At 40.3% G+C, this 26,593-nt stretch overlaps 1 protein-coding gene across 34 annotated transcripts in view; it reads left to right on the forward strand.

The window, feature by feature from the left end:
* Positions 1 to 25,598, forward strand: part of pax2a (paired box 2a) — a 32,279-nt gene extending 6,681 nt beyond the window's left edge. For 6 of the 34 annotated variants that reach the window (XM_043255752.1, XM_043255754.1, XM_043255749.1 and 3 more), the window contains 10 exons: positions 399 to 596; positions 3,764 to 3,849; positions 3,940 to 4,110; positions 4,962 to 5,006; positions 10,665 to 10,840; positions 12,799 to 12,919; positions 17,857 to 18,066; positions 19,973 to 20,074; positions 22,454 to 22,540; positions 22,894 to 25,598. In XM_043255752.1, coding sequence (XP_043111687.1) covers positions 399 to 596; positions 3,764 to 3,849; positions 3,940 to 4,110; positions 4,962 to 5,006; positions 10,665 to 10,840; positions 12,799 to 12,919; positions 17,857 to 18,066; positions 19,973 to 20,074; positions 22,454 to 22,540; positions 22,894 to 23,015 — 1,318 coding nt within the window. In that variant the 3' untranslated portion in view covers positions 23,016 to 25,598. Of the gene's footprint in view, positions 1 to 398; positions 597 to 3,763; positions 3,850 to 3,939; positions 4,111 to 4,961; positions 5,007 to 10,664; positions 10,841 to 12,798; positions 12,920 to 17,856; positions 18,067 to 19,972; positions 20,075 to 22,453; positions 22,541 to 22,874 lie in introns of all 34 variants that reach the window. The other 28 variants (XM_043255762.1, XM_043255758.1, XM_043255759.1 and 25 more) reach the window with 15 other exon arrangements.
* The last annotated feature ends 995 nt before the right edge of the window (positions 25,599 to 26,593 follow it).

Genomic DNA, 26,593 nt, shown 5'->3' on the forward strand with positions numbered 1-26,593 from the left:
GCATGGGACATATTTCAGTCGCTAAAGAAACCGCTTGATAAATGGATGATTAGGCTACGATTTTAGATCGCAGCGTACGAATGTTAATGATTCAACACGGAAAACATATGAAATGCAGGTGTTGAAATAAAAATTACACATTTTCCCGTCGCAAGGGTTGGTAAGAAAAAAAATCACACTTGATCATTTGAAACTCAAAAAAAAAAAAAAAAAAAAAAATTAATTAACATTATATAGCTAACTATTTATCGCCCGTATCCATAACGCACTGTCTATAGATATGCTCAATGCCACACGCTAACAAAAAAAAAAAAAAAAAAAAAAAAAAAAAAAAAACACGCCAATATTTTGACGTGAGGAATTTTTAAATAATGAATTATCGTTTGTCTTTTTTCTAGATACTATGAAACCGGCAGTATTAAACCTGGAGTTATTGGAGGGTCCAAACCAAAAGTGGCGACGCCCAAAGTTGTGGATAAAATCGCAGAATACAAGCGGCAGAATCCCACAATGTTCGCCTGGGAGATCAGAGACCGACTCCTGGCCGAGGGCGTTTGCGACAACGACACAGTACCGAGCGTTTCATCCATAAACAGGTAAAGCGTTTGAATTTCGATTTTCGGTTTTGAAATTTCAAATGATTTTGAAAAGCGCGATATCAAAAGACAGCGCTGTGAATTCCTTCAGCAGTAGCCCACTCTTATTAAAACGGCGAATCCTAACACTAACCGACAAATTATCATCAGCTAATTTGAAAACCCTTTGGAGGCCTTGTGCAGAAAACATCGTTTCCAAATGACGACGCTTATTCAGTGGGGTTTTTTGTTGTTGTTGTTGTTTTGTTTTTTTTTGCTTTTTTAATTGTTGCTCTCGGGGTGGTCTCAAATGTGCAATTCAATCCCAAATCTGTCCACAGTCTGCAGAGGATCTATAGTTGAGGTCGCGAAAATCACATCTGTCTCGATGAAAACTAATCAATACTCTGTAACCAGATCCAGTTGCACTGGGAAATACGCGACTAGACATCCCTGCCTCATACGGAATCTCTGTAGTTCAAAAAAAAAACACACACACACACATATATATATATATATATATATATATATATATATATATATATATATATATATATATATATATAGTAGCCTAAGCAAGACAAAAATACATATTAATAACGTAAACGTGTTTGAAAAAGGCGATGTGTATTTTTAAATTATTATTATTTATTTTTTGATGTTGTACTAATTTCAACTAATAAAATAATGATAATAGTAACAATAATAATTATTATTATTAGGCTATAATAATAATTTTTAAACAAGAATAGCGTAGTAAAACTATGTAATAATTTGAATTAATGTGGGTGTGTAACTGGGCTTCTAGCTCAGCAATTTCAGTAAGCTATTAGCAAGGACTAACAAACAGGTCCTGTAGTTCTTACGTTATCGTGAATAATGCAAGGGAGATCATATGCAGCCCCACTTTGCTTATATGCCTACCTGCATTAAATCAGTCTGCCGAAAATAAAAACTCCTAATAATTAGTTACCATTCTTTTTCTTATTTCTTATTAAAATACAAAGGATAGCAAGACTATCCCAAGTGAGATGGAGTCGTGGTGGTGGGAGGGGGGCGGAAGAGCGGAGGAACAAGGTGAAAAAGGCCTACCTGCAAGCAGGAGTAATGAACTTTGGTTAGGAGGCACTGTTCCATAGAGCTGGCCAGCAGCATTACATTTTAATGAGCTGAAGAGAGATCATGGGCCGACCCACACAAGACATTTCCTAGAAAAAAAAACCGGGGAGAGAGAGGCTGAAAAAATTCATTTCATGCACTATGGCTGCTTAAAAAGGGCAATTTGAACAGGTCTCAACACATGTATGCGGTAAATTTTTAATCTGCATTAATGACATGAAAGAAGAGCCAATAAACCTTCGTTTCCAATGTTGTTCAAGTTGTCATCTCAGAGGAGGGCATTGTGAGGACCTCTGTTTATTTGCAAAATTAATATGTATAACGCTGTAGCTGGAATTTATTTCAATTTCTGAATCATACGAAGTTGGGATTTCTGTGCTCAAGGAATACTTAATGGAAAAAAACTGCCTGAGCTAATCAGTTCAAAACTTGCCTGTATTATTTTCAAAAACAGGATTCGCTGTAAGCAAACGTCAGTGAGGGCTGTGCTGTGAGGTGAACTGGGTTACGCTAAAACACTGTTCTTTAACTTTGATACTGCTGAGAGCGGACAAGTACAAACAAAATGCGAATACAATATTTTAACACTCCTTTGATCATAACGGAACGTTTAACACAGGCTGTAGTCGCCTAGTCAAGCCTTGTGCCATTTCAAACAGGTGTTCTTGTGCCCTGTCTAAAAGTATTCCCTCACCAGTGAGCAGACTTCAGAGGCAGGACCCTCATGCACCGAGCGCTTAAGAGGTTGACCTCTGCTCTGTTGACATTAGAAGATGTCCCAGCTTTAAGCACATTTTCTCTGCATGAATTATTAAAGATTACACACTGTCTGGGGTGTTCTCTGTGTCCTCCTCACAGCATGAAGTCACTGGCACACAACCAGTTCTGAGCCCTTCTATCGCCTGAATCCTAAGCGTCCTTTCAATAGCATCGATTCATATTTTAATATTTCTACAGGGAATTCTCAGCACCCTGGCAAGTCATTAATTCACACCTTCCAAATAGCTCATTCGATAGCGAGAACATGGATCCAAGCTATTGAATTTGTGCGGCTAATGCAAATCGCAGGGTTAAATCATCGTTTTGGTTGGATGTCAAAAAAATGTACAGAATACTTATAATACTTTTTTTTTTTTTTTTTTACTAAAAAGATTTTTAGAAAATCTTGCCAGTTCACGTCACTCAAAACATCAGCACATAGGGAATAAGGATTTCCTTAGTAATGAAATTTACATCCGTGTTATAGTTAACACAAATGTGTAGCCAACGAGTATAAATGTGTTCCCGGAATAAGGTGACAGCTTCTTCTCTCAAAAGCATGTCCCAGATTAAAGACATCAGATGCTGCAGTGGGCTTTGGTGAAGCAATGAGACACTATTGCTTTCCTGTCAGATATAATTTATAGCCCTCCATTTGCATCTGTTCTTCTCTGCCTCTAATTCCCAACTTTTTTTTTTATCCCCAAGTCCCAATCAATAGGGCCTCATCCGCACTGGCACCCTTGAATGTTTGTGCTAGAAAAAAATGTCGGATCTGGGAAGTCAGTATCTACACTCTACAAGCAATCTTCACTTGCTTCAGTGAGGAGGAGGATAGAGGGAAAGATTGAGATAGATAAAGAAGGAGAGACGGAGAGAGAGAGAGATTATTAAAGCTGAGGCCAGTTCGAGGCAGTGAAGCTCATCATTGAGGTGAATTGATGTGATTTCATGCTTTGTTTGCAAGATCATTCAGACCAAAGTGCAATGAAGACTTTCCCCCATATCACACCTTCGAGGTTGTGGGACTTTATCATATTTCTAAAGATGGGATCCCATTTGATTGAATCCACTCTCTCCGCGGTAGCTCCCACTCTGCTTCGCACATCTACTCCATGATTGGCCCTAATACCCCAAGATTGGTTATTTGTGACAGAATCAGCGCATCTATATAGGAAGGCCCCAAAACAACACTAGAGTTTTACGCACGCACTGGGTCGCAGCAGGCTGTGCGAAAGCTTACCCGTAAAGTGATCCACCCAACCAACTGCGACTTCGACTCATGTGTTCTTTTAACTGTCATTTTTTAGGATAATTCGAACCAAAGTTCAGCAGCCTTTCCATCCATCCTCCGACGGCACAGGAACGCCTCTCTCCACAGCGGGACACACTATAGGTGAGGCAGCATATATTTTGCATATAAACATAAAAAGCATAATGGCATCAATTACGCCTGTGACCTAATGTTAATTCATTCTCTTTTAAGGTGATCTTGAGAGCACTCCATATACGTTAACCTATTCCTGTGCTCTTTCAGTGCCCAGCACAGCCTCCCCACCTGTGTCAAGCGCTTCCAATGACCCCGTGGGGTCCTACTCTATTAATGGCATCCTAGGAATCCCTCGCTCCAACGGCGAAAAGAGAAAACGCGATGATGGTAAGAGACTGGATTTCTCTCCATCGCTTTTATTCCCCTTTCACTCCTTTTCTAGGCCTCTCTACAGCCCCCTGTAATTTCCAATTTGTGTGGGGAGATGAAGATGGCATTTTGATAGCACTGGACAAAGCATTTTGTAAAAGAAAAAAAAGCGTTCTCAAGTGACTTGTTATGTAGTAAAGCAGATTGGACTATTTCATTCAGCCGCTTGATACTATGGTGTTTGCACGGCTGTAGCACATTTTATTTGATGATACAGTAGCTCTGCGCAAACAAGAATATGCCTACATGCTATCATTCGGTCCGAATTATGACAGCATAACGCTTAGGTAGTTCGTCAGGGTTACGGCTTTATGCTTTTGTAAACAATACAGGTCAACGAAATGAAGGCAAAGAAATCAGCAACCTAAATATAAGAGATGCATGAGGAAATGTGCTCAGAACCCACTGGAGATGCAGAATGCAATGCAAAAACGGCCTGATGTGCGATTTATAATTGACTTATTAAAAGACGCATTCAGACGTTTTAATTCCTCACAATTTTCTGGCTGTGTATTTTTGCTTTTGAAGAACTGAAATTGCGGCAAAATGGGGGCTGCCAACCTGCTCATGCCAACATTCTCCTTTTCTAAATGAGAGGGCACATACCGCCTGAGGCCTAATGGCTGATCGGCTCTTCATACAATCGCCTTTTGAATGCTAGTGAATAAACATCCATGTGGCACCGGGCCGAACGGGAACACAGAAAGTGCTGTAGTCAAAGGGAGGGAGGTTGAAGTGGTTGGAAATGATCTCTTAAAACATTTATCAAAGCAGGGCTACTTGCTTCTTTTATGTTTCCATCTCTTTAGTTCTCTGGAGTGGCAACCACTTGGATGGGAGGAAAATAGGATATTGTAAGTTCCGTTAGCCCACCTTTTCTTTGCTTGCTCAATCACGAGCCACTCGAGTCTGATCAAGTGCTCTGTGAGGGTGTGTGTGTGTGAGTGTGTGTGTGTGTGTGCACGTGTACGTGTAGGGTTGTGTGTCGAGGGGAGGGGGATGAGACGGAGCGCACTGACGCTTAATGATATCTTTATGGAGAGAGCTCTGGATCATATATAAACACTGCGAGAAAGCGACTGTGGCAAATCACATTTGCTGCAGCGTGGCAAGCTCTTACCGAGACCGTGGTGGGGCTTTTCCTCTGTCACTGTCATAGACCGTTTGCTCCTAAAAACAGAGAAGGGACATAACATAAGCGAGAGGGGATTACCCAGCCAAACGGCAGCGGCGGTAGTTATTCCTAGTTTGATTAGAACTGACACGACGTGAAGAGTGGATGAAGGGCTCGAGTGTAATTGCATCATAAAACACTAGGCGGGAAAACACGAGTTTACTTGCGTCCGCAATATCAAATTTAATACCGCTTCAGCGAGGATTACCTTTCATTATAACGACTAGAGTAAATATTCCCATCGTTGCCAATGTGTTTCCCTCCTCTGGCATCGCACGACCTTACGCAGGTCTCTCAAGGTGTACCGAGACATTTGTAGGGCATATGTCATGCCGTGTCCCTGATGAAGAGCTCATGGCTGGTAATTTGATACAGTGCCAAATGTCTAAAAAGCTTTGTGTTATTTAAACTTAGCCCTTATTTCACACCGAGACATCAGGGAGGCAGAGCGACAGCCAGTGTATGGTTTCAATTTCATAGCAGCCCAGCAGCCTTGGGCTACCTGAGCCTTATTTGGCTGGGCACAGCCAATCTTCCCTTCATTAGATGATGACATAACAGAAATATGCTAATCCGATTTTAGGAAGAGCTGCACAGATGCACTTTGAAACGCGTAACGTGCGGAATGAGGTTAAAAGCAGACAGTGCTGGGACGGTGTAATGAGTTAGCGTTCGATTTAAAAGATGTGGGCTTCCGCAGTCTTTATATTTGATGATGCTAGTGCCCTTTAAAAAAAAAAGGGGTCCCCATTACAAGAGTGATATGAAGATAATGTAGTGTGACACGCGTTATGTACACCAGGTCTTTGCAAGAAGAGCTTCAGGGACACAGGTGTCATAAGAGTCATTAATCTGTCATTTTCATGTGTTACTGCAAATTAAAAGTAGCGTGTTGCTCGCCGGCTACGGGTGACGTTCGCTATGGCGTGGGCCGTCGGAGGAAGGGAGGGAGAGAGGGAGAGGGAGGTAGGGGTTGAGGGGGGGGCTCCCAAGATTAGTTCTTTGGTGGCAATAGCTCCCCGCAAGTTGAACATAGTGACATTTAAGAGAATTTGCAATTCTGCAGAGAAAAGCTATTAATTCACAAATTAGCACCCCCTTCCTCTATCGTGGATGTGCAAGCTATTGAGGAGACAAAAGAAATAGCCTAAAGGGGAAGAGAGAGACACAGCCCTATCTGTGTAAAGATTGGTTTATATGTCTGCAAGCAGTGATACCAATTATGCCAGCACAGAGAATGCGCCTCAACCTTATTGCTGCCTTCACAGGCCCTTCAATCCATTGCCAGATTTATTTGTGTATCTCATTATGGAAAATAGAATGCTTCTCTTGCCAAATGCATTAATGGCAAAAGAGGGAAATTAAGCCTGTTTGGGATTTCTCATTTGTCAAAGTTAATACTTTGTTACAAAATGACACAAATGAATGAACTGAGTTAATTAATAGCGGTACAGGCACGAGTCGCGTATTTCCGCGCTGTTTCATTCTCACCTGTCCTTGCGTAGGCTGATTAGCAGGTTGGTGTGACCCGGCTCTCTTCCATCTGTATGAAACCAAACATAACCTACATAGGGAGTAGGCCGATTGCAATAAATTGCGTGCAAAAACACAAACTGGCGCTTGAATCAGCTGTGGGAGCGTGCGTTCACATGAAAGAAATGAAAGAAGGGATGATTTATAAGGCCTAGCGGCATATTTATGTGACGTTAGCGTGATAAAGAGATTACATCCGTGCCATTGTGGTACAAGAACGCAAAAGTTTCACTTATAGCTTGTTTGTTCATCTGAAAGTATTGCTTTGAGAGTGAGCGACAGCATACTTCAAATCCCCATGCTAAAATAGTTTGGCCCACAGCAAGAACGCTTTAACCTGTGCTTCCATTTCATGGCCTGTGAGATTCTATTGTGTCAATATGGATTCTACTTTAAAAAAGAATAGAAATGAAATACATCCAAACCAAGAAATGGATTGGCCTCAGTCTAAATCGAATAAGAACATCCCACCGATCTCATCATGATGATAGCCTCTGTATGAAAGAGAAAGACCAGATTTGAGAGAAGCTGCAGAGCGTAACCGGCAGAGAAGAAGGTGCTGGGCTCCTTATCAAAGGACACAAAAGGTCTATGCCCCCGCTCGGCTGATACATCTGCATTCAAGCAGACCCGCCGCCCCGGCCTGACCGATAGCTCAAACGTGAAAATCTGCAGCACGAAAACATCTAAAGACAGGGTGGTTCGCACGAGGAGGAATCATGTCAGGGAAAAGTCAATTATGAACGCTGATGCTGAGAATTAATGGTGCGCCGCATTACGCAGATTTTAAAAGGAAAGAGAGTGAGAGCGAGGGAGATACGCATTCATTAATTGCGTTCCAGAACGCTGCGTCACATGAGGCCGATGTGCTAAATGACGGACCGGGTGTGAGTACAGTAAAGAATGTGTGTTATGGGTGAGAGGAGAAACCCATGCTGACAGCGGTAGCCTGAGAAAAGAAAAAAGGGGAGAAAGCACAGCTCCTACTGGCAGCCTGCACACTGCTCAGCATCGCTAAATTGAATTAATAAAGCCTTTAAACACGCTGTAACATAACAGGAAATTAACAGCCCCGGTTGTGCTGCTTCTGCTGCCACCTCGCTCTTTCTCTCCCTCCATTTCTCTCTTGTTCTTTCTCCCATTGTCTCGTCGTCTTCTGATTTAGTTATGTGCTGTGCAGCCTTGCCGCACCGTAGATTTCATAAATGGGGATGCCAAGCCTCTTTTCGTATTAGCTTCTCCAGGCTATATAATGAGTGCAAACCCACACAAATTCCTAGCTTTTGAGCAAGTTACTTCAAAATTTTTATTTTATTTTATTTTTAATAGGAACACTCAACTTCAGGCTTAAAGGGACAGTTCATCCAAACATTTGAATTCTATTATTTACCCCTCCCCTCATGTTGATTAAATATTTTTGTTTTAGGTCCATACATTTAAAGTCAGTAGGGTCCAAAGCAATTAAATAATTCTTCTTAACATTTTCAGCAAAAGTCATAGCAAAATGAAGACAGAGGTTTTATTTTTGGGTAAATTACCCCTAAACGAGTGAATGTGTGATATCAGGTCAAGGGTCACAGGGGTCATGAGACCCTCATTTGCTTTTCAAAAAGCTCTCTCATCCAAGCCAGCCTTATCTGATGAGATGAAAGCAGGAAGCTCAGCGCTGTTCTCTTAAAAGAATGTCACACCTGCCCGGTCAACCCTAAACACACACTTCCTAAAGTCCAATATATTTCCTAGTTCATGTCACAAATTTAGGACATTCCAAAAGCATATTCAAAAATTTTCAAAAGCACTTACATGTACAGACATTGTCTATGTACAGTGCATCTATTAAAATGACAAGTTGACCATGATAAGCCCTTGACTGTCTCTTGTTCTTAGTTTTATTTGAACTGGACTCTCCAGAGGAGGAAACCCAGGGGAGGCCTGTTTTATGGACTCTGGTTATCTGATCTGACAGAGCTCTAGTCCCATAGCACCAGAGTGCTAATGCAGTGGGATGTCAAAACAAACACACTCAAGTGTTCCAATGAAATCAATATAGCACGAGCACTGATGTAAACAGGAGCCATATACATAGTCTAGACAACATCATCGCATTCACACTGGATCTCTGTTAAACGTTGAAGAAATTCCATAGAGAAACACTGATCTAACCTTGATCTAACCTAAGTCTCCCCTGTAACTGTAACGTAACGAAGAGCAGCCCAGCCCCCACAGCTCCGTCCCCTGTGTCAACCAGCGACCCTGCGCGCTTTGGGCTTTTGAGTATGGGAAACATGCTGCACCGAAGCAAATGACAAACGCCTGCTTATTGATCGCAGTTTGCACTTAGACCAGCTGATAGAAAGTAATTAATGACTCTATTTTCTTCTGTACCAAAGAGAACAATTGAGGTTTATACGGCAACAACTCGCAGCCTTATAGAAGGCCCCCAAGGGAGCTGTCTATAAAAAATGCCTGTGCTCAGATATGGAATGACTCAGATAATGCACAGAGAAAAAACCCAACAAAACAACCACAACTGGAATTAATAGGAAGAGAAAAAATGTCACCTCAGTGTAGCTTAAATACACACTCACACACACGTAATATCTCCCGGTCTCTTATCAGACCTCTCTGTGGATCTATTTCTCCTGAAAGTCAGTTCATCCTGTGGCCTCAGCCATTGAAAAAAGGTCAAGCTGGCGGGTAGAATGGCAATAAAGCCCCTGAAATGGTACTATCAGTGGAACATGATTGATCAATTGAATTCCATAGCACAGAAAAATGTGGGATTAAGTAGAGTATTATACGCACAATGAGTTGAGGCATGATGTTCATTTCAAGTTCATTTCGCCTCTCTCCTGCCACCAGATCAGGCAATCAATAGGGGCCTTGCATATCATATATCACTACGCTCTCGCCGAGGAGAGAACATAATCTGCTGCAAATTTAGAATGACAGATTTGTAAGGGAGCAGAAAAAAGCCCCTCCACCACCAGAGACACAGGCGGCGGGAGGCTGTCGGAGCGACTGCCGAGGTTGCACGAATGTTTGCCGAATGTTTGCGGAAGAGCTTCCAGGATAGCAAAATGAGGCGCCGGGGAAAGAGGGCTACCTGCTTCGGCAGGGTGATGAGGTCACGGTCTGAGGGGAAACTGTTCATTTGTTTATAGAGAGCGAGATGGAGGGAAATGCATAAGCTGGCAGTCAAGCTGTGTAATTGTATTCAAGCCGGCACTGGCCTCCCATTTTTCCAGGGAAAAGCAATCTGAAAGTGAAAGCAGCATTACATTCTAAAGGAAATTGTGCCTTTTAAATAATAGCTCTCCATTTTCCACCAGCCCGCTGACGGGAAAGAGAACAAGGTGGCTCACGCTAAAACACATGGCGTTCCCAACAAGTATATGTTTGCTCTGAAAGTAATCCATCAATTACTGCAGGCCTATCAGATGATGACGGTGCTGATGCCGATCTGGGATGGGGGAGGTGTGGGTCTTCTCTCTCCCACTTTGCACTGTCCACATCTTTCCCTTCTCTCTCTCTCTCTCTCTCTCTCTCTCTCACTCTCTTTCTCTCCCAGGCTCATGCGCTCTATCTTTCCACAGCTATTAGGATCAGTTTGAGGCTAGCGCTGACTGAATTTGAGCTGATATACTCCAATCTTTCATCCAGCGGTGCTGAGAGGTGCACTACAGCACTAGACTTAGCTGTTGTGTGGGTGCGGGGAGGGCGGGATGGGTTGCCTGTCCCGGGGAGAAACGGGACCATAACGACTGGTACTAGCATGTGGCCTTGTCCCTCTCTCCTCTCATAGATGGTTCAGATGGCTCTGGCCCAAACAGTGATTCTCAGGGTAGTGTGGAGAGTTTACGGAAGCACCTGAGGGCCGATGCTTTCACTCAACAGCAGCTGGAGGCTCTGGATCGGGTGTTTGAGCGGCCGTCATACCCCGACGTCTTCCCTACGTCAGAACACATCAAGCCAGAGCAGGTTAGTAATATTTAGGCAAATGGACGAATACTAACAAACTAACTCTTAAACAAAAAATCTGGAGATTGTTTGCAGTACTAATTCTAAAACGGAGTGTGAGCGGACAGCAGAGCTTATTCGAACCGACAGATGTTTATTTTTCTTAAGATGAACTAGTGAAATCAAGTCACCATACGATTTAATCCCAGACAAATGTTAACTGATGCATCTTGCCCAAGCATCACTAATATATGCATTAAATAGTGTAAGGTGCATTAAAGCCAGATTAATTTAGTTTTTAATAATTGCACATCAACACGAATCCGCTGAAACGAATATGAAAAATAATTGACAAATATTCAGTCTCATGAAAATTTACGCTGTGAAAAACAAAACAAAACAAAAAAAACACCCCCTTGTATATACAAGCTCTTATTTAAAGCTTTCGGCTTATTACAGGAGATAAGCTTTATTTACTTTCATTATACTATCAAACAACCAGTGACTATTAATTTTTCCCTTGAAACTCCAAGTAGAGGCCCGTAAAGCAAAAGCAGTGGCCTAATTGAGTTCATTTTAATTTCTCTCCGATCGCAGAGAATTACACTGGTGATAAATCAGGGGGACAGCCCTCACCCCTAGTAGAGGGCCTAATTTGCAGCTAATTACAAAACTGATTTCTACTGGAAGATCAATACCAAAACGAATTGGAAATGACTTGCAATCACAAAGAGAAGCCAAGAAGGTATTAAAAAAGGCAAGGAAAGAGGCTAAACGCAAGGGAAAAAACAGCCCTGGAACAGTCCAGAAAAATCACTTTTAATTTAATGTAATATTAATCAGACTACATTCCCATTTATTGGTCCGTTTTTGTGGCCCCTTTTTAACTCTTGAAAGAGCGGACCTATTAGCCATGTCTGGTGTGTGAGGCCGGGCATTAAAAAGCCATTTTGGAAATGCTAAACTCAATGGGCTCACCCCTCCCACACTTCTGCCAGCCATTTGGTCATCCTTTTCAGATGGCTCTTCAGTTGCCCCACGCCCAACTTGCCCCTATCTGCATGATAAAATAGCTGTTGTGCATCTGAGGCCAGACCAAATAGAGAGGAACATCCGCTACTGGCCAACTGAACATTTGTAGCAGACAATTAGAGTTTATCTGGAATAGAGACAGACAAGTCTGGGGTCACAGCATTTCCCATTGGGACACCGGCCCTATTGTGGTGCGCAGATGCACGAACGCACACGCGCACGCAGACGTATACGGACATATGTACGCTCACAGTTTAATACGCAAGGAACAATGGTAGCCGGAAATCTATTCTCTTTTTTTGAGTTTGTTACAAAGAAATCTGTTTCTAGAAAATCATAGCACCGCAAATGACATCAAATGCAACTTAATCCAATAAACGTAAGCGCCGATCTTTTAGCATTTAAAAATGATAAAAGAAAGCTGTTTCGGGATTATGTTCGTGTCATCATTTTCTCATCCTAAAGAAAACAATTACAAATGGTCTCGAAACGAGGCCATGTTGGTAATCGAACAAAGCGGACCCGTCTCCTCCCTTGGCTGGTCAGGGGAATGACTGCAGTCAAGCACAAAGAGACAGCTGACACCCCTTCCTTTCAGTCTGTTCCAAATCCTACTCTCTGTCCCGCTCACATCCTTAATGTATGCACACACAGTTCACATTAACTCCACCAAAACCCACATGCACTGACTGGGAGAAATAAAAATAATGTGCAAGTTTAGTACAACTGGATTTCAGGTGCCCATTTACAAAGCCACAGTAACTGAGCCGCCGCTATATTAAATCCACTTTCCTTAAATCATGCGAAATTTAGTAAAAAGAAGAGAGAAGTAAAATAACACAGGACTGGCAGCTCAGAGGCAGAAAGCTTTCTAATTGGACACCTTAAAAGTGATGCTTGGATCCCAAGATATATCTACTTAAAGTTTCCCCTCCCCTCATTGGCAGGCTAATGAATACTCGCTACCAGCACTGAACCCTGGACTGGACGAAGTCAAGCCCAGTCTGTCAACCAGCGTCAGCTCAGATTTGGGCTCCAGCGTGTCACAGAGCTACCCGGTAGTGACAGGTAAGAGCGCTGGATCCATAGAATACTGGCAGGACGTTCATATTCTAGACTATGTGACTGTTTTATGTGGTAAAGTGAGCTTTTTAAGTTGAGCGGACAGGTGAGAGTGGAATGTGACATGTTGATCTAAAGTGGATGGATTAGTGCTGCCTGCTCTGAGGCGCTGTGTAAGAAAGGAGCGATCGAAACAGACAGGCGCCGTTACTTGCATGCAAGAAGTGATTATGGAGATTTGTTGGCCAGTGTCACTGTTCCAAAACCAATGAATTGTTTTACTACTTCACCATTGTGTACTGAAATATTTTCTTCAGCTCATAGTTCTCAGAAAGAAATATGGCGGCCTAGCACGGTTTGGCCTTTTAATGCTGCAGCATTTTTTTCCCCTTGTGGTATGCGGTGGTTAATGTCAGCTTGGCTAATTGAAATATTGTTTCATTGTTGCGGCTGTTATTACCTCAGAGAAGGTTAAGTTTACTGATAGCCAACTGTCGTGCTGAGATTAATACGCTGAGCTTTTAATAAAATTCACATAATTATGCAGGAGCCATCAAAGCCAATGAGTTCTGTGTGGGCGGAGGACAGGATGATTGAAAATTGCTGTGCCCCCTTCTCAAATGATAGCTGGATAATGTTATGTGAAAAGAAAGGGCTTTTTTCCCCCCTCGGTAATATGTGGGAGGTAGAGTTCCCTCCAGAAAGTTGGGCCTCTGGAGAAGAAAGGTGTGTTTTTGTCCTTTGTATGAAAGCAGTCTCGGTCTAGAGAGCACCCTCATGGCAGGTGGCCTTTCTTGCACCTGGGACGGGACACACCGGGGGTCTTAGTGCAGACCACCTCTTGCTTCTGCTTGAGCGTAGGAAACGGCACTGGGGGAGAGATTTTAAAATGGTTGCTAATGTTTTTATTGTTGTTAATGATTTCACAACGGTGTCGGTTTATGCATGCATGATGAGAATGCTTACGCCTGGCAACCTAAATTCAGCATTTTTTCAGAATTTTTATTTTTTTTTAAATACAGTTGTAATTACATTCTAAAGCTTTTTCAGAATGTCTAGGCTCAAATGACATTTCTTGAGAGTCTTATATATTAACTGTTCCGTGTCGTTTTCTAAATGACTTTTAGCAGTAATAACTTCATTTATTAAAAAAAAAGCAAGAAAAGCAGTTCAAAGATGCAATAACGTGATGTTATAGTGTACTCGAATGTGATAAACTGGAAATAAGAATAAGGACAGAGTTAAAGGAGGTGCTAAATTACCCTACGCATTTACACTGAGAGCCAATTCTGAATAAATTACTCCCTCTCATTGGATAGAGCTGGAGATTATGCTCATTCCCAGCAATGTTTTCCTGAGCCAATTAAAATTCACGCTGCCATTGATCTTGTTGATTTTATGTTGTGCGATTTGCATAATCTATTAAAGATGAATGATTAATGAACTCTTCATTACAAAACAGAAATTGGAATTTTAAGGGCACTACGAGGCATAGGAGACGTGCTTTTTGTGTTAACTGTTTACCCAATTAGTTTTAGGGGTTACTGCTCTGTACCTAAAGTCCTAAAGGAAAATGCATTTGAATACGGCTTGTCTATTGGACTGAAATTTATGATGCCGGATGAAATTTAATTGATTAAAAAAAAAAAAGTCCACTGCTTTAAATAATGGAATAGATGCATATTATTGTAGACAAATTAATCATATAAATTCATAGAAAGTACAGATAAGTTGTTGTGGGTTTAATCTGTGCTTCTGTTGTTTTAAAGGGCTTCAGATTCATCAAAGGCAATACTTGCCCTTATGCGTCATGCACATTCCACATGTATTAACTGTAGTAGAGGGGAAAAAACAATGGTATGATTTATTCAAACTGCAGTAAAAAGTCTGGATGCTGTCCAGATATGGCTAGCTTTTTAAAAAAGGCCGTTTGCACATACCTTCACAATGAATGACTAGTGCGGATTCTTAAGCGCTGTCCCTGCCGAGCCGTATAATGGAAGTCTTCCTGGTGCCAGTAGGATGGTACCGTGTAAATGGGCACCCCTCCGATCCGATGAAAACCTGAGCAGGTGCTGAAGGGATCCCCCTTGTTCCAAATCTCTTCGGAGAGATGGGAGGAGAGGAGAAGGGGGGAGACGGAGGAAAAAATGAGCGCCCGGGCCTGAAAGCAACAGAGCTCCATGTCTGAAAAAAAAAAAAAAAAAAAAAAAAAAACAAGCAAGAAAAGTAAGAAAGAAAAGCAGCATACGCAGGCAGAGAGAAAGAAAAGACTGCTTTGTGTCGGCTTATGCTGCTGATGAACTCCGGTTGAAATATATCCGCCAGAGAGCCATTTTTTAAGTGTGGCCCGCTATTCTCCAGTGAGCAGCAAACAACACGCTGCCGGCTAAACTGAGGAACCTGATGTGTGGCCCGGTGACAAACTGCCTCTGTCTTGAGTCACCAGAAGCCCCGGCAGGCCCTAGAGCCCAAATTAATGTTTATTTCAGACTTGCAATAGCACACTAACCTTTAAGCACACATTTGATAATGAATGACTTTAGGAACTTATATTGGGGATTCAAGCAATATGGGTGTCCAAACGTTACATTGCTGTAATTGATGGAGTTGAAGCAGTCTTTTTTTTTTTTTTTCCTGTGACAAAATGTTGAAAATTGAGGTCAAAGATTGCAGTGCTGTTGCAGTGTCTGTGATTATAAGTTGCTGTTGTTGTTTTTTGTAATCTCATCTCTAAGGCAAGTCACTTTGCTGAAGCGGTTTTAAAAAAAGGAAGTCATTCCCCTCTCTCTCTCTTCACCCATGTGAAACTGTGCATTCATGAGATCGGGAGACAGACGTGGAGAACTCTATAGCTCTCGTTCGTGTTGAGATGTGATGCGCCTCCACATAGACCAGTGTTTATCTTCCATCTCAGTAATCAGGAGGTTGACAGCCTTCCTTTTTGCAGGTCTTGCTTGTTTCCAGGACAATAAGCAACACCACCTCTGATTAGTTTCAGAGTTCAGTGATCTTGAACACTGGGTTTCGGTCAGTGTAGCGATCGCCCTTGTCTGCTTTACAGCGGCAAAGCAGAGGCCGTGAAAACGCGAGGCCTAATTCCTCCGACAGCCTCTCTTCTTTTTCTCCTTTATTGGCCTCTAAGGTTTTTTATTTTTGAAGTTAGGCTTTATCTTCCTGTCTGAAATATAGTCATCTAACCGCTTCGTTTGCGCGTGCGTGTCTCGCGATTAAAAACCGTCATGTTTATCCTTGCTGCTGCCGTATGAAGATTTGGCTGTTAGTCCCAGACTTGCTCAGCAAAGGAAATTCTGCCATTGATTTGTGTGAGAAAGAGGCCAGTTAAGTTGCCTGATTTCCTGGCGTTAGGTCAGAACGGGTTGTCAGGGTTTCGTCTGACAACAAGGAGGCCTTATCTTAATGAGCGACTCTCCGCACATAGCTTGGTTGTAAAACAACAATAGTTGGGAAACAGCTAATGAGGCTATCATGAAGCTGTGAGAGCCCTCCCCACAGACCATGTTAACAGCAGAGGACGTTAAAGAGGATGAGTGGAGAGAGAGATGAAGACAGAGCTCACATTGATTGCTCGAGCTGCAGTCGCAAACCCGCTAAGATGAAAAATGCCAAACCTCATCAGCCAAATGATATTACGGCTGGCGATGCGAAGGGGCTGTGTCGCGATTTGCAGGCTTTTTGTTTGGAGATGCGACTCTTACCTCTGAACCTTAGGGAAATTTGAGCATGATTGATCTGCGAGCCAAGCTGCTGTTTGCTGATGCTATTCTAGAGATATAGTTTCAAGACGATTTACCTGTTTATATTCGCTCATTTTTTGCTCATTCAATGGCTAAATAATTTCAATTTGGTTTGTGTAAAAATTTTGCTTTATTTAGGTTCAGATACAAATCTAAAGTTGATAGATGAAAGGCTCTGTTATCTAGCAAGTTATAGGTTTCTTTTCATTCTGAACTAAAAAAATAGATGGAAGAAATCAGTGGAAGATTTCTCTGTCCCGTTTACAAGAAAAATTTATCTTGTTTGTTAGTATGAATATGCAGGGCCCAAAACAAACACTTGCCAAGTGTGTAAAATGTAAAATATAGCTTGTCTGTAACTTACCAAAAATATGAAACTGCTGCAATATTACGAATATACACGTTTTTGGTTTTGTTTTGACTTTTTGTGTTGCAATGTGAGTGAATGAAATCTGCACTAAATTTTCCCCAAAACATTTTTCTATTTAAATTATGTATAAACCTTTAAATTTAGATCTATTCCTGATACCAATTCACCAAAAGAATATATTTTTACATTTATGTTTTTATGTGGTGATATTTTACTGAGAGATGCTGTGTTTACTAATGCCTTTACTGCCCGTTGTAAAAATAAAATAATTATTTAGTGAAAGAAATATATATATATATATAGCTTTACATGAATACTGCAACATTTTTATCATAAAAATAAATAGCCAGCACATACGTGTGGCAAAAATATGTCTTTTTATTTTATTTGTGGATCAGCGTTTGCACATAAAAACCCCCCTATATAGCACAAGCGCACAGTAACATTTCCTGGCTTTTCATGACCAAATCCCCTCGTGCGTGTAGAAATGTTGTTTTCCGAGCGTGTGCCTCTGGAGGCTCTGTTAAAACTCCTGAACACACCCGAGGAACTGAGTCAGAACACCACGGCAGTCGGAACTTCACATAAATCCTTCTTTTCCTCCTAAACGCAATGTAGCATCACAACAACACCAAACACTGTCAGCCAAACTTCATTTTCCTTTTCTTTTACTGCTTCCATTCAGTACTTCCATCTGTCATGATTCATCTTTGCTTTTTTGTTTTGTTTTTGTTTTTTTGCTGAGTGCGAGCGAAGTGCATTGTCTGATTGTGTGTGTGTGGCTTTTTTTTTTGTTGTTTTTCTCCACCTGGCAGAGTCACATTCATCCTCCGTGTGCGTTAAGCAGGAGCCGCATGAGGCTTCCCTGGCTCCTTTCACCCCTTCCTCACTGGCAGTCTCGGGCCTAGCGGAACTGTTGCCCCTCCAGCCCACCGTGTCAGTAGATGCCTCCACCCCCTGCTACGGTGCCTATGCCCATCATGCCCCCAGCTACGGCCAATATGCAAGCCAGCCTATTATAGCAGGTACAGCCCTACAAAAAAAGATAAAATAAAATAATAATAATACAAAGGAAGATTAGAAAACGTACAACGTACCCTGGGCTGGTAAAGGGGGAAACAGCCCAAGGGCGTCATCCTTTTTTTTTTTTTTTTTTTTTTTTTTTTTGGATGGGGCAACAATGGCAGTCCAAGGTCATTTGCCCTACGCAAAATTAGGAAATTAATCTCTAACCAATTTACATTGGATGCATTATATATATATATATATATATATATATATATATATATATATATATATAAAATAAATAATTATATATAATGCAGTAAAGTCTTTTATATTATTTTACAGCAGAAAAGGTTATTTGATTAAATGTTCTAACTTTTTAATCACCAAAAAATCTTGGAAAAAAAGGTTTAACACTACTGTTTTCAACATTGATATTAGCATATTAGAATGATTTCTGAAGGATCACGCAACACTGAAGACTGGTGTAATGATGCGGAAAATGTAGCTTTAACATCAATGGAATAAATTACATTTAACATTAATAATTTACAAAATACATAAAAATAAAAATCAGATTCTGACTCAAAACTTTTAAAAGGCATTTGAAAAAATTTTATATACTTTAAAATTGCAACATTTGTGAAAGGTACAAATATTTTAAAATGGCATTTAAAATTTCATTTACCCAAAAAATCCATTGGGGCACATTTCATGTCGACTGCTGGAGATGTCTACTGTCCTCTTATTTCTTATTTTATTTTAGTTTATTTTATAATTAATTTATTCATATTTCTAATATGCCTGTTAATGTGTGAGAGGAATTGTGTGTCTGTCATACTCTATAACTGCAACTTTTGCTCATATTTTTAGTTAATGACCAAAAACAAGACAACAACTTTGTTGTAATGTGCTCATTGTTCACGTTAATTAAACCAAAAGCACAACATCACACTAAAACAGATTTTCACATTGCTTATTGACTTAGTGTGCCACTCTTACTGGCAGCTCCCTTATTAGTAACTAGAATAGGGAAGCCCCCCCCTCCCTTCAAACCCTCACTGGTCCCCTTTCAAACAATGATGCGGGACCTCGCAAGGGCTCATTCGGGACTGACGAAGGCCTACGTGCTGTAAAGTTTGCGCCAGCACATCCAGCGGGATTGCTAGCCATCACCTCTAATTACAGGATTGAATATGGAGGCAGCGCGCGCTCTGCACTCTCGTGATGTTCTGGGCTTTTTTAGCTGCAGCGATGCCACCAGCAGGCCGAGGGCATTCTGTGCTTCTCTCTGTCGAGCAGTTTCAAATATTTCACTCAAAACAGGCCAGCAGCGCCACTCTGTGTAATAGAGGAAGTTAAAAGGCCGAGTGACCTAGAAGAGAAAAAAAAAGCAAGAGTTGTTTTTAGCTTCTGCAGGATCATCAGTTTAAGTTGTGAATTTATGGAGAGGTGATCATTACCTACCGTATGTTCAGCATGTGGGTTTTCTAGTTATATGTCTACAGATAAAAAGCTACAGCTGATTGCAGTTTGCTCAGATTTATAGAAAAAGTGTTACAGGGTTGTGTTTTTAAGGAAATCAAATATGTTTTTGAGTATTTTTTTTTTATTAATGTGCATGGTGTAACAGTTCAATGTAGTTTAATGCATGACATGCTTTTCCACTTTATTGCATATTTTTAATGTATCAGAAAAATGTGTGTTTTTTTACAAATATACGAACACTACTTATATTTTTAAATAATGAAAAAGCTTAATTTCTGGTTGACGTATTCATCATTTTTATTATTATAATTGTTATTATAAAGATATTAAGTATAACTGAATGGCCAGCATTCATTTATATATATATATATATATATATATTTTTTTTTTTTTTTTTTTTTGTGGAGCTGCCCTCACAAACTTTGACTTTCTTTCCAGGTCGAGACATGGCAAGCACAACCCTACCAGGATACCCACCTCACGTTCCCCCCACTGGGCAGGGCAGCTACCCCACCTCTACACTTGCTGGAATGGTCCCTGGTAAGTGTAATTACTATTTTTACGAGGACGTTAATTTTAATAGAGCTCGTAATATTTTCAGCGACCAGTCCTCGGCAATTGATCATCTTCAGGAAACCTGAGGTCATGCAAAGCCAACTTAAATTTGCGCTGCAGCACCTGGAAAATAAAACAGCTATTTGATAACAATTTTTTCATTAAAATTCAATTAGCATTCTCCCAAAGCTTCCTTTCCTGTTTGAATACATTAGTGCAGAATGCCAGGTAACATTTTAAGAATGAGAGTTGCGAAAGAGAAGTGACACAAGCATATGCCCGTGACATTTCTGGTGATGCTAATGTTTATTAAACAGGATAATATTAATGAGGAGCATAATATTAATGAGAAAAAGATTAATGAGGAGCCGTAATTGCAGGATGGCTGCAAAGACAACAGCGGGCAGTGTGCGAATCTCGATCTCGACTCGTCAATAACCCGAGAAGCAGCCTCAGCTTATCGGCTGCCGAGGAGAAAATTAGCGCCTCTCAATAAGTGATCAGGGACATAAGTGCGGGATATAGGACAGTTCCTCTCAGTTCCACTCGGGTTCCAGCGCTCATTACGCCCCTTCCTCGCTCTCCCGGACCGTTCGACGCTCTCACAGGCCATCGATAAACACAGCTTTCTCCAGCCTGCCTCCAGTGCTGCAGAGCGTATCTCTTTTCCCCTCTACTTAACCTGCAGTTCAGGTTCACAGCAAACAGTTAAGGGTCACAAAACAGCGGGCGGGAAGGCCTGTAAATATTTAAATCACTATCTCTCAGAGGGACCCGACTTGAGTTTCACTGCCAGGGCAGGATGCAATCTGGCAGCAAGACCGTTGCCCTCTCCCCAAACAGCCCAAACGCACACATACGTATGCGAGCGGACGGTCTGAGAGGTGCTGAGGAGAGGTGGGAAGAGCGTAAATGCAATTGTACGCGGAGCCAGGGGATAACATCAGCGCTCGCAAAGTCCGAGCACAAACATGCAGTGTGCGAAAATTGGAAAACAAATATTTTACATCAAACACAGAGAGGGATTCTTCTCTCGGTCACCGTTGAGTGCCTCGGATAGATTCGAGTCTGTCTTGGGCTTCCACGGCCCACAGACATGAATAGTTCGCAGGGGCAAATTTAATTCAGTGACAGGATTCATTTGCTGGGCAAACATATCTTTACAGGTACATCAAATATGTTTTCATCAAAGATTCATTTTCATTGGTCACACAGGCTGAGAAATCCTCTTAAATCCTAGAGCCATGGGTTTTGTGTGCACTTCCATTCATCTGGCCCTCGAACGACTAAGATTTAGTGACAGACCCCAAACACTGTTAAAGCAAAAGCCATTCCTCACCAGCTTCATATAAAACCCAGCCTTTATTGTCTCATAAAAGAAAGAAACGTGGGGGACCAACAGCATTGCTCACTGACATGGACAGGGCCGCTTCCTGAAAGTCGAATTCGGACGAATAAAAAGGCCAGGGTGTGTGCGAGAACGAATCCATTGGGGAGGTTTTTTGAAGCCGGGCTTTGGTGCGGCCGAAGAATAGAGAATCTTAAGAGCGCAACAGCAGAATCAAAGAAAGGAAACTTCAAAACCCAGCTCAGGATTAATGTAACAAATTCAGCCAAAATGGCCGAGCACCAGGGCGTAGGAAAGAGGACAGGGCAAGCCATCTGCTAGCTAGTGCTGTGAAACAATGCCAGTTCCTTTAGTTCTGATGTGCTGCACTAATGCCATGCAATATTTCGATGCACGGCAGTAAGCAGCTCAATCGAAAGCATGCGTCATTAGCTTACTTTAAAAATTCATTTTTACATTTAATTTAGGTTTGCAATTATTTGTGAAATTTACTAAAAAATTTACTAAAAATGTATTAAAAGTATTTAGTAGAAGTAAATCTTTCACTTTTTTAGTGTACAGCAAGACTTTTTAAAGAGGCTAATCTGTAAACATTAAAATACACAAAGTGTAAACATTGAGCATGTTAACAATTACTTACTGGTTTATTACTTACAATTACTAAATACTTCTGTTTTTGTGTAAAGGTATAGCTGATTTTACAATTTCATTGTCCAGCTTTAAAGCTCTAATAATGCACAGGTTAACAGATTAAATAACTGAAGTGCTTTTATGAACATTCAAATCTTTTTAAGAAAAATCTTTTTGAAAAAAAGCTCAAAAATCAAGGTTCTAAGTACTAATACTTCATCATAAACTTTTTTTATGAAGGATGAATCAAAATTGCTTTTCGTAGTGATGAACATTACTCCACAAATGCTGACAGTCGAGCTCTGTTTTCATCTTGAATGCATGAATATGCCCTTAAGGTACACAATTTGCTTTATTGCTAACCTGTCACTTGTGTTTGATTTCAGGAAGCGACTTTTCAGGAAATCCCTACTCTCACCCACAGTACACAACTTACAATGAAGCTTGGCGGTTCAGCAACCCCGCGTTATTAAGTGAGTATTAACCCTTTTTGCTTATCCCTTATGGGATTAGTCGCTTTAAAGTGGGATTAATATAATCACATTTTACAATGACATTATTTGCATACAGCTTTACTAAACTAGCTACAGTTTTATTTCTCTTTTTGATTAGCAAAGACATAACACGCCGCATCTCTAAATTAAGATGCGCACATAAGCCCTTTGCAAGTGTTTTTGTGCGTGCCGAGGTTTCCAAACGTAACAGAGTGGCCTGATTGTATTTTACATAAGCAAAATGATTAGGAGTGGGCGTAAGTGTTGCTCTTGCTGTGGTTTTCAAACGCTCCGCTCTTCTGTTAACTTCCAGGTTCCCCTTATTATTATAGTGCCGCATCACGGGGCTCCGCCCCTCCCACTGCTGCCACTGCCTATGACCGCCACTAGTTACCATGGCAACCCAATCAAACTGCAGGACCATGGCCGCGGCCTCCATATCGTACCAGTCTGAATGGCGTTAAGGTCAGAGGGATTGAAGATGGCTACGCGATCTTCAGTTTCACGGGGGCCGAGATCGGATTAGGAGGGTCAAGCAACAGCGGGTTTCCCCCCCAGACATCGACTATACCCCCCCTCACGCAACATCAACACTAAGGCTCTCATTCTCTAAATCGCTGAACAATGACTGAACTATTTCCTGAAAGACTTTGAAAGATTCTACAAAAATATATATATTATACGAGATATAAAACAAGACGAACCGTGTGAAGAAATACCAAGTAACAATTGATGTGTTGTTGTTTTTTTGATTTCGTTCTCTCTTTAAATCAATCAATACATTCCTTTACATACTGTATTTAGCATCACTAACAGATCACACACACACACACACACACACACAAGGTTGCCTGAGGCCTTTAATGTAACTTGCCCTCGCCCTACACCATTTCACTAGTGTCTTACCTCTCACGGACAGAACAGCGACGTCTCAGCTGAGCAGTAAACTGCAGTATTGCTCCATTTTCTGTCAAACAGACAAGTGTAACAGTTTTAGAAGCCATCTCTGACTCGTGGTATGAAATTACCAACATGATTTAACATTTTCTGTGATACACAATCAAAACGGGGGAAAGAAAATAGTAAAAAAAAAAAAAAGAAAAAAAAAAAGAAAAAACAGGTCAGACACTGAAGAAGATGTTAACTGTTGCTGTATATGACCTGAAAAGAAAACCGTATATTAAATTATTGTTTTGGTTTAGCTGATGGTTTGTGTGCGTGTGTACATTTGTGTGTCATACCTTTTCGGGATACTCCATTTTATCATGTGTTATCTCCAATATCATGATCGGTGCCGCTCTTTTCTCGTTTGCACTATTTTGCATTACTGGATTTATAAGTACAATTGAATCTTCAAAAGTTTGTCATGTTCTATTTAAGCAAAAAGGTCAAGTCGAACTGACAAAGCAACAGCAACACTGGACAAGAATACAACTTGCTATACGCTAGAAACTAGTATATGCCTTTTTGGTCCTTTAGTGTGGATTCCATTAAAAAAAAGTCCTCAAAAGAACCATTTTTGTATGGTGTAACTGAGACAGATTGACTCTGGCTGGCTCAGTACCAAAGTAATCATTAACAGTCAATTGTACAAGAAGTTCAACAAATGCCTTACAGCTTTTTTAATTTCATTTTTTTTATGGTTTGGCTATGGTCCTGAGAGGTAGACATGCATGTAACCCTTCTGCGTGGACGAACAAACGTTTCTCCACCAGGGACAGAAATGGAAACGGTCCATACATACGCTCCTGGAAATGTAAAGTGAATGTACTTTATACCACGTTTGCCAAAGACTTAGTTTGATATTTAATAATTTTATTTGCTGTATCTGTCAATAAAACAGTATTATGTTTTAATAGTAGTCAATACTGATTGTATGTGGTAATGTTGAACAACAAGGATAAGATCCATCATAGCCCCACAGCAATGTACACAAAAAAAGGTGAATTCTGTTACTCAAAGGTATGTCATTTGCAACAAACTGCTGCTTTGTAGAATGATTTGTGTATAATGTGAAAACAATTCTTCTATGTATATAAGATCACCTACATTTCACCATTGCAGTATCGTACTAATTTACTGATTCCATTTGTAGATATGAGAATTGAAAAAAAAAAAAAAAAAAAAAAGATTGACATTACATTTGTGTCTTCAATGTGTTGTGCTTTGCAGAGACGCACAACAAAAAGTTTGAAACCCGTCCTGCATCGGTTGGTGGGTTTCAGATGCTATCACCACATGTGCGGCTGTTTGTATGTTTTGTTTTGGTTCACTTTTACTTAACTTGTTCATACTGTTTAAGTCTCTATGCAAATCAAGTAAAATGGTATTCTGTATTCTCCTTTACTACTGCATTCAATTTTCCCCTTCGTTTTAAATGATCCCTAAATCCTGTATAGAGGATAAGCCTGTAGAAATGAACAAATACATTTCACATGCCTGGATTTGTGGATTGTTTTTGTACTTTAAACCTTCCTGTACAATTCAATACAAGACTTCAGAATTCTGAAGGTTTTTTGCCAATATTAAGTTAAAGTTATTTTACTATAGGAGCGGATTATTCAAAATTCATAGCATGCAAATGGAGGAAAAAAGTCAACAAATATAACTATACATAACTGTACACACAGGAATAGTTCTAATGCAATCAATACAAACATAAAAATACAATTATTTGGATATTTTATTATTATTATTATTTCAGCTACCAAGTTGTCCCGCTTAGAATGAAGAGATTGCTACCCAAATCACTCAAATCCACATTTTTCTGTGGCTTTTGGAAACATGTTCTTGACAGAATTCATTTTAAAACAAGCCAACGGCAGCAAAGCAGAAATAAGAGACAATTCTCCTCTTCTTTCGTTAAAATAATGCAAAATACTGTATGTATCACAAAAACGTAATTTGTTACGGGCAAAAAAAATAATCTTTGAAAAAATGTGTAACAAAAAGCGATATGGCCTCAGCCATTACCTTTATTTCACCTCTGTCCAGTTCTTTTTTTTTGTGCATATGAGAAATAAATTTTTGTATGTCAGCCTGTGACCGTAGTGGTGATTATTAATCCTTTCGTGAAAGATTCCTTCAAGGATGTGCTGAGCTGCAAGACATTTAGTGTGTAGTAACGCTAGTTATGAACTTGAACGTTATCATTATTTGTTGGTGTAGTTAGTGAAGAGCAAATAAAATTACATATTGACTCATATTGAGTGTTTAAAGAAGTGAGGCTAGAATACAGGGAATTCAAATATTAAAAACAAGGTAAAAGCTAAAAAAAAGGAAAAAAAAAGAAAAACGTATTGAAACACACATACACACACAATTTAAATATATAACATACTCATGCAACACCAATTAATGTTATTTAAATGTGTATTATAATTATATTACAAATTTAGTAATATTTTTCTAATATTTAATATAAAATAAATTCTATGTAATAAATGAATTATATCATAATTTATATAATTATATCTTGTATGTCATATTTTAATATTTATATATAGGCCTATTTAAAAAAATAAAAAAATAAAATTTAATTTAAAAAACCCTTTGTATATACAATTTCTTCTTTTTTATTTGTAAATTGATTTTACATGTAATTAAATACTTTAAATCAAGTAACATGAATATGTGTGATCTTCATTGATTGAAGGCAGAAAGAAAAAGTGGGAAGCAAACATAAATGTTCAATTAGGGAAGAAGGAGAGGAAAGGGAGTTTTAGCAGATGAAAGTGTAAGCAAGGAAAAGGAAAAGTGGAGGAACGGAAGCAGAGAGAAGGAGTCACAGTGAGGGTGTAAAACAGAGTGTGGACTATTTAATGATGCATTGGGTTCCCTCCGCAGCTGACTGCTGCCTGCAGCAGCTCTCCTCCTGCCCGAGCAGACAATCCTACCCTGCTGTAATTCAATTTTTCTGCCTATTGTTTATTTCATAGCTCCCCTGTGAAGCATCAAAAGCTGCTGTTCTGTCAGCCTCTTACTGTCGTATATGTTTGTCATTCAGCCCTTGTTAAAATAACGAAAAAAGGC

The sequence above is a fragment of the Puntigrus tetrazona genome, chromosome 13 (genome assembly GCF_018831695.1).
Source record: "Puntigrus tetrazona isolate hp1 chromosome 13, ASM1883169v1, whole genome shotgun sequence".
NCBI classification, from domain to species: Eukaryota; Metazoa; Chordata; class Actinopteri; order Cypriniformes; family Cyprinidae; genus Puntigrus; species Puntigrus tetrazona.